General features: G+C 35.6%; 1 protein-coding gene across 1 annotated transcript in view; it reads left to right on the top strand.

Annotated features, from left to right (window-relative positions):
• MOSPD2 (motile sperm domain containing 2) overlaps nt 1-12,975 on the top strand; it is a 32,805-nt gene extending 19,830 nt beyond the window's left edge. Inside the window, exons 9-15 of the mRNA XM_088520207.1 lie at nt 1,627-1,797; nt 4,152-4,267; nt 7,866-7,962; nt 8,777-8,873; nt 10,140-10,269; nt 12,218-12,320; nt 12,819-12,975. Of these exons, the coding sequence (XP_088376333.1) occupies nt 1,627-1,797; nt 4,152-4,267; nt 7,866-7,962; nt 8,777-8,873; nt 10,140-10,269; nt 12,218-12,320; nt 12,819-12,965 (861 nt within the window). The 3' untranslated portion in view covers nt 12,966-12,975. The remainder of the gene's footprint in view (nt 1-1,626; nt 1,798-4,151; nt 4,268-7,865; nt 7,963-8,776; nt 8,874-10,139; nt 10,270-12,217; nt 12,321-12,818) is intronic.
• Nucleotides 12,976-13,516: the final 541 nt, after the last annotated feature.

Below are 13,516 nucleotides of genomic sequence, written 5' to 3'. Positions count from 1 at the left end.
AAACCATACGAAAAATTGATAGCATCTTCCTTGCTAGAAAATTGCTATCCTAGTTCCATGCTATTGTAAAAGAACTCATTACAGAAAACTGAAATATCTGACTTCTCAGGACTGGCCATGGAGGGAATGGCTGATTGTACCCTGGGTGGCTCCAGTAAGGACTGGGATGGAATTTAGTAATGTTTCTGCACTCAGCTCCCACACCAAGGTGTTTTCTTGTTGTTGCTCTTCCAATAGAGAGGGAAGTTCCTTTCTGCAATCCTCAAGTCAAATATCTCCTGTCTGCTTTTAGTCTTACCTGACAGCTAAAGTCCCCCTTCGAAGAAGGAATCATCATGTGGCTCTGCTTACTGTCTTCATGAAGCAAACGGTTGAGCACATAGTCTTTAAGTTATGCTTAATCCTGCCTTGGTTTTGGAAGGTCTCGTGGCCATTTAACGATACCTGATAAAGTTATCTTCATGTTTCCCATCTTTGAATTCTGGATCATGAAGCATTTAATCCAAACTTGTGATAAGCTGCTGTGACAGAAAGAAATTAGTAAAATATGAGTGCATTTACTTGACAAAAATTAAGTATATCAACAATTTCAGAAAAAAACCCTCTATTGCTGCAAATTAGAAGCCTAATATTTTGAACTACCAGATATATTTTTACTAAATATTGATGCTTCGGTGGCCAGAAGAAAGTAAGTTTACTATCCTTTTCTTAGGATGCAGCTTCTCATGGTGCAGTTAACGTTGGGCCTTGTTAAGACAACTGGAGTCTCTGAACAAGAGAAAGCAAATTCCCATTTTGTTGTGAAAGCTGGCTTTTTGAGGTTGCACTTTGTTATATAAATCCTCATTCTTTCCACTCCACTCAAACATTTTTTAAAATCTACTCCTAATACCTTATTTCTGTGTTTGTTTTTCCCCATTCAGGAAAGAATCATCAAATTTACTACTAGCATGGCACAGGTGAAGAGCAAAGCACACCTGTCCTTAGATTGTACTCCACATTGTAGTTAGATTCTCCTCCTCTGTTTCTTCTGTGCCTCTTGCTGGGCTCCACCATGGAAAAGCCAGGTTGAGCCAGATGTAAACAACTAGTGGGACAGATCGTTTAGCTAGTTACTATAGGGAAGTAGAAAGAAAGTGTTGTGGAACCTAGATATCCAAGAAGAATGGTAAATAGATACCGATTTTGTAATTTAAAAAAATCTATTTTAGAATTTTTCCATGTCAAACTGTGTGTTACAGTTGAAAGTCTTTAGTCTTTTAGAACATTCTTTAGAAACATCTGTTGGTTTTAGGAATTTTGATTAAAACATAAAATGGTAGCAAAACTATAAAGCTAAGGCTGTGAATGCTGATTTCTGGCAAACCTATTTTACAGTTCAGCTGTGAATCTATAAGTAATGGCAGCAGTTATAATGCAGTGGTTTTATTAGGTGACTGCCTTTGTTTGTCTATTAGTGGTGGTGTAATCTAAACTATTGGTAGTATTAATGCTTTGTACTTGGGTGCATTTTAAAATGTACACATTAAATGTATAATTATGTAAAACTGAATACTAATTTGATGATATACCACAGAAGGCACTTGATCCTCCAAAATAAATTCTTAAAATTTCCTTATGTTTTAGGATTCTTTCAAGTATAGTTATCCTCCATTGGTTGATGATGATTTTCAAACTCCTTTATGTGAAAACGGGCCTATTACTAGTGAAGATGAGCATGAAAGTAAGGAAGAGATAGATGCAGACACCAAGGAGGCTGGGGATCCCAATGAAGAACAAAACCTTAATCAGAAAAAGGTATCTAACTGTTAAGCTTGAGGCAAAACTACTTGCCTATCAAATGGGACAGGAAGCATGCTACTCTTGTTTCTTGTCAGCCTTTTACTTTGTATTTTGGTTTTGTTTTTCTTTCATTTTGAAATAAATACGTAGTAAAACCGAAAATTATGTTTATGATTTTGGGCTTTTCCTTTTCGAACAGATTTTACTATTAAAAACATTTCCATGCTTCTGAGTGCATAAAATATATTCTTAATATTTAGTATCTCTCTGGAATTTAATAGATTGTACAGTAGAATTTTAAAAGACTGTGCCTTAATTTCATTTCTCTAGATTATTTTTTTCTAATTAGTCCATTTTTATCTTGGAATATCTTGAGAAGTAAGCATTAAAATGTCTAGTCTTCTAGACATATCTATGCAATTTATAGTTTTCTGTTGAAATCAGTATATGCACAAGAAAATATTAAATTATCTGTTTATGCTTCAGCAGATTTTAATTTCTTAAAATTAAAGAGAATAAAATCTCTGATAAAATCTCAACACATAAAAATCATTATTTATTCTCAATGTGAACGATCCTCATTTAACAATGTTTAGCACTTTAATGGTAGTTGTGTTTTTGTGTGGTGGTGGTTTTTTTTCTGATTTGTTTGGTTTACTTTGGTTTTCTAGTTAGGATCATCTTTTTCCTATTCTTCTAAGTGTTAGGAATAATGGTTTAGTTTATGGTATCTTCTCTGCAATACAGCATAATCAAGCTGCTAATCAGTCTTTTTATTCCTAGGCAATTTGCCACTAGGCAGATTGACCTTTTTTAAACTTGTCATATATGAAGTAATGTTAAGGCTTGTTACATCTTAAAGGTATCTGTAAAATTTTGGACCGTATCTCATTGTTGATACAATTTCTATATGAAATAGTTTATTGTTCTACTCTCCGGTCATTAGTTTTCTGTTCACATATTCAAGATTAATATTTGCCCTTTTTTTCCACAGCAAGCATACCGTTGTTTGCCACGTTAATGTTATGTCGTTTTTCAAAGTCTGTTTTCCAGGAAACAGTCTCTCATTCTTTTGAAATAGTTGGCATTTATTATTTCTAAATTAATTATTTTGTACTTGGCTCTGTTAAATAATAGAATAGACCAAGTTCCAAAGTAAGAGATTTCAAGTGATTTGTGAGATTTCATTGCCTTCATTGTTACTTGTTACACTGGCATTCTTTAACTTTGGGTTTGTGGATGAAAATTTGCTTGATCCGTTTTATCTATGTATGCCTCCTCTCATCCCATGGAAGTGCCTATATACTTGACTGTAATGCCTGTCGTGCAGAAACTTGCATTTATCTGGAGAAATTCCATCTTTAATTTATACTATAGTAGTATTTTCCCTGATGGTAAATTTGATCAGAATCATGCAAATAAAGCCAAACACATTACTGGTTACCCTAAACATTCAATATAATTATTTGAAATAATGATATTAAATTGTTGTGTGTCTGATTTGTTTGTGTTTACAAGGTCTTTCCTCTGCAAAATTTTAAGCTTCTGTCATTCCCTTACTCCAAATTTAAATAAACTGAATTCTCTTCAGACCTTCTGCCTGTATTTTAACTGGAATAAAAATAAGACTAAGTAAGCTATCTAGTAATCTGATCCTGATGAGCTGTCATGCCATTGATTTTTCATTCTTTATTTTTTTTCCTCCCCGTTTTCTTTCATTTTGTTAAAAATCAGAGAATTCTGGAATTATATGGTGGATTTTCAGGCTTGTTGACATATATGTTTTCTTAATCTAGTAGAGGAAGAAAGTCTCAGACCCTAACATATCTGCAGTTTTGGATGTACCGATGCAATCAGCATTTCTTTTTCTTTTTTTTTCTTCAATATCTTAGAGTTCAATCTAAAAAGCAAAGAAGATATATTTAACAACTCTGAAATACAATGAGGTGCAGAATTGTTGTGTTTTCTGATCAGTATTGTAATGATTGTTATTGGGGTGTCTGTTTTGATTCTGGTCTGCAGTGGAAGAATAAGTAAAGTAACATTGGTGCCTTGTAAATTGAAAATTTGAAGTAGCATAACCTATGGGCTTGGTGCTTTTAAGTAACCATATTGGGCAACAAGAAAATACTTGCAAAAAGAAGAAAAGTTGTGTTTTATGCATGCATAATGTATAATGTAACTTTTAATTCAAAAACGTTTTATGCAGTTGACTTCCAGCAGCTTCAGCAAATACATATTAAGCTGGAAACTTAATATATATAATGTTGAAATGAGCTGCCTCATGTTTGGTGATGAAATACCTGCATGACTTTAGCATGTGTGACCCGGGTTTCTGCTTAATCTTTATAACTGTCATTTTCACTCAGATGAATTCTATAGAACAAATTCACAAATCAGAGGAACAAACTGACAAAACAGATTTCAAACCAAAAAATGCAAAGAAAGCACTAACCACTTTTAAAGGACCTTTATTGCATATCAGGTAATAATAATTTTCTTTTTTATTTTTTTTTCCCCACAATGAGCTTGGGACACTTGCTTATGAAACTAGTTACAGTTTTTGAGAGGCTATTTTTTTTCAGGGTTTAGAGAAAGCAAACTATATTTATAAACATCAATTAATTAAATGTATTCATTTTAAGAATGAATGAACCTCCCCCAACCCCATAAACAATTTTATGAATTTGAGTGTGTTGCTTCTAATGATTTTTTTTTTGACATAACTGTTGGCGTGCTTTATGCTAGTTCCTAGGTGTATATTCCATTTATACTGGGAAAAGCATTTTATTTTTGTTAAACCGGTATTATATCAGTAATAAGAATACTTAGTGGTTTAACTTTGGCTTCTTAAGACAACAAAATTTTAAAACAATCTGTTTACTAAGACAACTCTCTGATAAACTTTCTTTGAATTGTTTTTAAGTTAAAATGGCTTAAATGTCTGTGCGAGTCATTTGCCCCATCATCCAAGCCAGTTTTAAAGGGTGCGATTCTCCCATTGTGGGAAGCGCTGCGCGTGTAAGTGGTTGCTCTGCTCAGAAGGTTTCGCCACTGAAGAGTCACAGGGTTTGCTGTTAATCTGCTTTGCCTCAGGAGTTTTGAAATAAAACAAATCAGCCAGGATGTTTTCCTTTCCACTGCATTTTTGTGTTAAGATGCTTGTTTAGAAGATGACTTTTATTTTTATTTCCAGTTTGCACTTAGATTCCTGAAGAAAATGCCCAATTTATAGATGATTTCTTCTTATGTGAGCTAACTTCATAAGTGCTGACTGAATTGGATTTGGAATGAATTTGAATAATGACATGTGCATTAACATTTAAAACAGTTCTGTTGAAATGTTTCTGGTTCTGAAATGAAAATCAGCTTTCTTGTCCTTTGTGTGCCAAACCCTCTTCCATATAGTTCTGATTTCCTGTATGACGGGACAAAGGAAGGGATTGAAAATTTGATTTCTAAAAGAATTTCTAAATCCATGGGCGTCTATTTAGATTTTTTTTTTTGAAGAAATAAGTCAGATATAGGATATTTTCCTTTTTTTTTCTCCCTCAAAGAAGCTATTTCCTTGCACTGATGTCTTTAAAAGCACATATTAAAAGGTACTTTTTTTCTTAATCTTTTAAGCTCTAGAACTGGCACAGAAGTGTTGGAGTTTATGTAAATTATAAGGGAGAATAAATTTAGTCTATCAGGGACAATAAATTTAGTCAAGTGTAGAGGTGCTGATACTGCAGTTTTGCCATCATGAAAAATAAAATCCTGGCGTCTCTCTTGTCCGTGCTCTTCATTTCGTGCCGAAACTCGTGAGGAATTGTGGTGCCCATGGTGGTTCTTTGTAAAATACTCTGAAGGGGTAGGAGTGAGAATTAGTTTTGATTTCGCGGGGTCCCCTTAAGCCTTGACTTCGGCGGCAGCTTACAGCCAGGTCCCCAGCCCCCCTCCAGCCGCAGGCCCCGCGCCGAGGAGGCGGCAGAGGGTACGAGCTCGGCCTGCCCGGCCTGCGTTTTGGCTGATGCCGGCACTGCCGCAGGCCGCCAGCAGCAGAGGCTGGAGGGCAGCCGAGGCCCAGCAGGTGCTGTTGAGGCCCGGGAGGTGCTGCTATGGCGCAGGTGGCCGCGTAGCAGCACCGTGTCTGGCCCGCTCGGCTGAGGCCTGCGCCTGTCGCTGCCCCCCTGCCCCATGTCACTCGCTGCCCTCGGCCCCGGCGCGTGGCCACAGCCGCCCGGCGAGCAGAGCGCTCCCAGCGTTGCCCTCCTCGTTCCTCACATCTAGGGCCATTCCCACGTGGCCTGTCTCGCCCTCGTCTAACGCTACTGCGTTTTCCATGCCTACCTGGAAGTGTTGGCCCTCCCCATTAATAAATGAATAAATTTGGTGAGAGAGTGGGGAGTTGTGGCTGTTCGTTTGCACTGTTTGGCAGAAAACTAGCTCACGTATACAGGCTGAAATGCTTACTCCTCTGTGCCTCAAATATAAGGAAAATAGGTTTTCTGTTAGACTGTAAAATCTTGTGTGTTTCTTTAAAGTAAAACATAGGTATGCATATGCATTATGCTATGCGGCCAAGTTACTTTAAAACACACATATATATGCATTATACAGAGATACTGTTTGACTTGATGGACAACATACCTACAAAGCTGGCCCTTAAGCCTTTTTTCTTTCTTTTTTTTTTTTTAAACCTATCTTTTGCCACAGTTGGGAGTATAGTGAGCAATATCAGGCTCTACCAGCTCTGCCACAACATCCCTTTCCTAGAACCTCTTATTTTTGTTCATTTTGGATACTATTTTTAATACCATCTAGTGTCGTTTGTGTTTTTTTTTTTTTTTCAATTTATGTACTGCATTTACATTGCAGTAGTGTGTTATTGGTATCTGAAGTACCTAATAGTTGCAGTCCTTCCTTTTTTAAAAAATTGTCCCTTACTGAAGTTGAGTTTAGGAACCAGGGGAAAAATAATTTGAGACAAGAGAATACAGTAAGCCAACTAATTTTGTTTAAACCTATCAGTTTGGTACTGCCTGCCTGTCTTAGCACAGGTATTCCGGCCTCTTTAAAAAAAAAAAAAAAAAGTGAACTTAGTGCATTATAATATATAGTTACTCTTAGACTTGCCCTAAAGCCCTCCCTTTTTTATTTCTCTGCTAGTATCCTATTTTGCTTAAATGAGTTAGAAGAAGAAAGGATTTGTATTCCTATCTGTGAAAGGAATTCCTTTGAGGGAGAAAATGCCAAAATAATGTAAAATTCACATTATAAAATTGGGGAGAAAAAAAAACCACACAATACAACTAAGCCTATGCTCATTTTTTGGAAAAGGCTTTCTGTCAGAGAATAAGGCAGTTTTTTATGTACCCTTAACAAGACTTACTAAAAGAAAATAGTTCTTTCCCTGTTACTTGCATTTTCTCTCAGCTGGTGGGATGTGAGCATGCCCTGCTTCTCAGCACAGTAGTTTTCATTTGAATGCTTATTCCAAGATGAGTTGTGCTATTGTGATATTTTAAAAGATTTTATGCATGGGTTTTTAAGTTGCACAAGAACTTTACAGAAAAGACAAAACTTTAATTTTTTTTTGGGGGGGGGGGAATTCTGGATGTGTCTCCAGAATATATGAAGTCAGACAACATATATTCAAGTGTGTCTAGCTATAGGAGCTGAAGTGATTACTACTCTCAAATATCTGCCTCTTCCTCTTATGTAAACACTGTACCCACTACAGGAACGGTTAAATGAGATAGAAATTGTTTCTTCGCTGTGACAGTGTAAAGTCTATCATATTAGAGTGTTAATTAATTTTGTTTTTTAAATGCGGTGGCTGAAGAGCAGCTATCTAAAGCTGTCAGCTCTTCCTGCTGTGGCTGGTGGTTGCTCTCTCTTCTTGATATAAGAAGTAAATAGCAGTAGCCTATTCTGCTGATGCAGCAAAGTCCACTTGTGCACATGAGTCATACCCAACCCTCACTTCAAAATTTCAGATTTTTTTTTCGGTTGTGTTTTAATAAAAATCTGACTGTGGTTGCTGAGTTTAAAGTTTATTCTGTGTTGTAAAGATCTTCTTTTTAAATTTTTGTTAGCCCAGCTGAAGAGCTGTATTTTGGATCCAAAGAAACTGGAGAGAGAAAATGTTTGATAGTACTGACAAACGTGACTAAAAACATAGTGGCTTTCAAGGTAAACATTTTGTGTGTTCACTGGGTTACTTTCTAAAATATGTGGCTTTTTCACGTATGTTTTTGGGGAAGGTGGAAGAAATACTATTAAACCCTTTTTATTTTAGGTTTCACTTCTTTTTCTTTGGTTATAGCACAATGTTTGAAACAGATAAAGAAATCTTTGTGCATCTTGTGTACCATCGTAAAGGGAGTAATCAATAGTACAAATCTTTTTGAGCACTGACTGGAATAAAGCTGCAAAATCTGCAGAAGTGGTTAATTCTTTCAGAATAATCTAACTCTTCCATAAAAAGGAAGCATTGCTCCTTTAGAGTATTTGTTTTCCTTTATAAATCCTATGAACAAATTAATAATCTTCCGTAGTGATGCAAATGTCACTCCCAAATGAGTGAATGCTGTATTTTTGTTTCAAAAATACTGAATTGAATTAAGCTTGATTTTTTTAATCTTTTTTGTGTTCTCTACAGGAATAAATAACTTACATTTGTGTAATTTTCAATCAATAATTTTGACAGATACTCTATTTGATATTGTTGGCTTTGCTTTTATATAAAAAAGAGAAAATAGCATATGCCAGAAAAGAAAGGATGAAAATGCTTGACAGAGGAGAGAAATGATAGTGTCTTTTTACAAAATAAAGTGTTTTTAAGACTGTAGGTTATCACTGTGCCTTAAACAATATTTAGTTAAGGTTCTGAACTTTCATAAATATTTGTTTTCTTTTTAACTGTTACCAAAAAAGGGAGGCTATGAAATTATCACAGTTTGTGTGTGTATTACTTAAGTGCTTTGTTGATGTATTTTGTTTATAGGTGAGAACTACTGCTCCTGAAAAATACAGAGTTAAACCCAGTAACAGCAGCTGTGAACCTGGGGCATCATTAGACATAATAGTATCTCTTCATGGTGGTAAGTAAAAATTTTCAATAGTTTTTTTTTTTGTTTTTTTTTTTTTTTAAGAAGGTCGAACCAGTTTTGAACCAGTGAAGAGTCTTACTCTTTTAGGTATTATCTTTTGTATGTTTTTGTTAGGTAATAAGGTATCTGACACCCATGTCATCTTGACTGTTGTCAGAAGGGTGTTGTGAATATATGAGAGTATTCTCATTGGTAAGAGACTGTGTCTCAACTGTGTTTCTCTGGAGTTGTAATTCACACTGCCTTCACTTGTCAAAGTTGATGTAATTTCCGGTTGAATTTCTCACCTCCGACTTTGAACAGACCTACGTTGGTCTTCTAGAAATTTGTTTCAAGACCATTTTGTTTCGGATGTGTCTCCTGGATCTTAAGTTGATGGTCTATTCTGGAGCAGTGTTTTATGAGGTCTTGTATGTGGTACACATCTCTTGTCAAGCTTGACAAGATCTTGGACTCCAATGGCCTGCCACACTTTAAAGTGTACACAATTTCCTTTATTATATATGCGCCATTAATGTGAACTGGTTTGGTTTTAGTGAAGTTGATACTATATTGTTACTATACATAGTAAGAAAAATTGATGTGGTATAAATAATTTCTATCTTTTTTTTCCTAAGGAACTGAATTGTCTTTTTAAAGCCAGTTCTTTTTCAAACCATTTTTGAATCCCTCAGCATTAGCCATATACAAAAGAAGAGCAGCAAGTTCTATAGAGTTGACACAGGCAGACTGGTACCTCTCCAAAGGAGAGACAAGAAGGACTTAGCAGTTGATGTTCTGTTTGGTACCACTTTCCTGGCTGATTGAGTCACTGCCCATATTGATTTACTGTTCCACTTAGGCACGAGCCTGTGTGGTCTGGAGTCCATTCCACTTCTTGTCTAAAACAAGTGATGGGGACACCGATCTCTCTTGTGCTGTGTTACAGTCGTAGTTTATCTATAGTAAAGCAGGCTTCTGAAGTAGTTTATGGGCAGGAAAGTCTGTTGGAAAAAGGCATTTTTTATAAAATTCTGGGTTCTCCTTAAATCATTCAGTTGAAGCCAGTTCTGTTAAAAGAAATAGTGTAGAGCAAATTGTAATGAAAACTGTTGAGAGTAATGGAATGAATGCTGTTTCTTATAGTCTGTATCTGATGTCCTGTACTAAAGCTCCTATTTTAGAGCCCTGAAGTTCAGAAATGCCTCTGTATGCCCTGTAACACTGATTATCCAAAGACCCTGTTTCTTCCCCCTGCCGCCTGCCTTTTGAGGGCAGGTTTTGCAGCTTCCCTGCAGGATCGTTTCCTCATAATGGCAGCAGAAATGGACCAGGGTTCTGGAGCAGGTGCACCAGAGCTGACGCAGTTTTGGAAGGAGGTCCCTAGGACCAAAGTGATGGAACATAGGTAAGCAGATGGTGATCGTTGCCAGGCTGTCATCTTGTGTAATGTGAATTATGGTACCTACATATCAAAAGCAGCACAAGATTTTCCAAAACGTATTGTACTCTTAGTACCTGAGGTCTTTCACTGCTGCCTCTTCTGTGTTTTAACTGATTACAGGGATTCTTTTCAATGCAGGAAATGTTATGATATTCTGCCTACATTCCGCATTGTCTTTTTATGGTTGTTTACTTGTGTTGTTCAAGAGCTAAATGGAAGAAATGGAATGGATGTGACAATACAGATCGATAGTAGATTTTTTTTTTGACTAAGAATGTGCCCCTTGAGTTTTCTAAAAATAAACAAACAAGAAAAGAGCAAATGCCAAATGGCAGCCTGCTGATATTAAAAACTTTTTCTGAGGGAGAATCATAATTTTGTAGAAGATCTGAGAAGCCTGTCGTGTTAATATGTGTGTTTTCCTTATTTGCAGTTCGCAAACTATCTCAAGGATCCATACACACTTTTAAACACGGTTGTTGCTTTTCTCATATGCAGATCTATTGTAAAATTAGCTCCTCTTAGTTCATTATAATTCATCACTGCTCATCTCAGTTTATTGTAATTCTTCTTCATCCATAGTTCTTAGAGTCATTATATCAGTAGGCTATGCTAGCTATTCTAGCTTTAAAAAGGGATTTTTACCACATTCAACTTTAGACTGTTCTGGGCCTCTCTCTCTTTTCTTTTTTTTTTTAATCTTATTCTTCCAAAGTTCTTAAGGAGAGGGAAAAAATGTACATAAAAATGTGGAAGCAAGTTATAGTTTCTTTGTGCACTTATGGAAATAATTGCCATGTCTGGAGGGGCTGACATACCTTTGCTCATTCTGGTTTATAAAATGTGAGTTGCCTTAAGCTTCTTTCAATAAATGTTGGTTGTTTGGGGAGATTTTGTTTGTTTGTTTATTTTTGTTCTTGTTTTTTTTTCTTCACTTTGTTGTCTTTCTTTTTGTTTTCTGAGGAAGAACCCTGAAATGATAGGGAGAGATTTTAGGGAAAAATATTTGATCATGTTAGATTTCTCACCTGAAATAATACATGTTTAAAAGACTATCTAAATAAATGCTTGAGAAAATTAGGTTTCTCAAACATGCTTAATGTTTGTAGTCATGTACATCATGAAGTATGTCATGTACATACATTACTGATAAATACAGAACTGATCTGTATTTTATTTTTTTAACCTAAATTAAAAGTAGTGGAGAATATCATTGCTGTCTCCCTCAGATTATATATGCAAGTGCTTTCTCTGAGGAATCTACTTGGGTTTTGTTACACACATTTGTCTTTTTTTCTGCTTTTCATTACAAATTTCATTAAAATACATAACTGCTACAGCATTTGACAATTTGTTCAGTAGGTAAATTAATTGCCACACTATTCCTGCACTTCTGTGTTATCAGAGTACTTATGCTGTATTTTAAAAATTATTTTGCTTTCTAAGACCTGCAATTATGGCTTGAAATACTACTCCTGCTTACTCAACCATAGAAGAAATTAAGTGAATGGAAAACACCATGGGCAAGGTTTAAAATGGACAGAAATCTTCAGCTTTTGTTTACTGTTCAGTTATTTTTTTTTTGGCAGTTAAGATTTGACTAAAAACCCCAGAGGATACTGTATTATGAATTTAAAATAATAAAGGTACATTTTACTTGAGCATTAAGATTGTTTTGATTTGCTTTGTTTTACCAAACTTTGCCAAAATAATTGATAGACTGAGGAAGGTTTTTCAGACTGTCATTGTAATACTCGTTTATAAAATTAGTCAACCAAAAAGAGGTGAGAAAGTGCATATACTAAATGGGTTGGACAGTTTACTTTCTGTATTAATTTTCCAATGTTATTACAATGCATTACATTTATGATTTTGGGATTACACTGCTTTTTTTTTTCCCTCCCTTTCACAGGCTCAGGTGCCATGTTTTAGAAAGTAGTAAGCCTTCTACTCTGACATTAAAAGAAAATGCATTTAATGCTCCTGCAAAAACCAATGAAGATCTACATTTACAGGTAATAAGGTACTCCTTTGTGCTGATTGATGAAGAAACATAAACTATGGTAGAAATGGAAAGCTTTTTTTCTTTGTATTAAAACTTCTTGGTACTTTAGAAATTTTCCTCTTTGAAAAATTTGTCGCTTCAGTGTAACTAAGTCAGTTACAGTGATTTAATCATTTTAGTGAATGTTAGTGATTTAATAAAACATTACTACTTGCAATTAGTGTTCTCATTCCTCTTGTGTATATTACGCATCTCAGCTATTAATAGACTTTTAGCAGTCTTTTTTCTTCCTAATATAAAGATGTTCTTGTTACAGGCAGTATAACTTATCCATAAGAAATCCAAGTTGCTTCAGAGGAACAGAAGAATGAAGTAGTGATAGAAAAGTTTATCACTCAGATCAATCATTTATATTATAACTGTGCTTGCAGTTACTCTAATTGAGTAGCTTTAAACTAGCCAGTACTTTCAGTTGCTGTGATTCTAATGCAACTGTTCTTATTTTCAGCTAACTCGTCTACTGCAAATTAATAAAAGACTTCAAGAGCAGATTGATCGCTGCCTGTGGTTCCAGCAGCTCTTAGTGGTTTTGTCATTACTGTCAGTTTCTACTGCTGCCTTCTGCTTCTACCTGGTGTACACCCAGAGAAGCTAAAAAGCGTCGCTTCGCGCTGGACACGCTGCCTATCGTGGTCGGTCTGAACTGAAAAAGGTGCTGCTCTCAGATTCCATAACTGCCAAAAAGAGACTGGTGAGCCCAAGCGATGACACCAGCTGCTGAAAGAAGAAGAAACGAACAGTCAGCAAAATAAATTACGGAAACTTGACACTTTGTAAGGTGCATGAGAAGGGTGTTAGAGCTGGGAACTAATTTCACTGTACAACAATAAATACTACTGAACTGGGAGGAGGGAGGAACAACCAAATACAGCAGTATAATTTAGTACTTCATAGTATTTTCTATGCTTTGTTCAAATATTTTAAATACTCTATTTAATTTCTTTTGCTCGTACTCATGGTTACATCCAGAATAGCTGTCATAGAAGGTGCAGTCTGCTTACTGTTTGGAGAAATTACATAGTACAGGCAGCATTTTCCTATAACCTAAGTACATCTACATACCACGTATAAAAATATTGGTAATTATCATGTAGAGAATTCAGGATTCATTTGTTTGTATTCCTTATTTTTGTGCTTTTTCTGAAT

Source organism: Tinamus guttatus, unplaced genomic scaffold, assembly GCF_059628265.1.
Source record: "Tinamus guttatus ecotype Peru unplaced genomic scaffold, ASM5962826v1 Tinamus_guttatus_pri_ptg000083l, whole genome shotgun sequence".
Lineage (NCBI taxonomy): Eukaryota > Metazoa > Chordata > Aves > Tinamiformes > Tinamidae > Tinamus > Tinamus guttatus.
The sequence above is the reverse complement of the archived record's forward strand: the minus strand, read 5'-3'. Positions and strand labels throughout refer to the sequence as shown.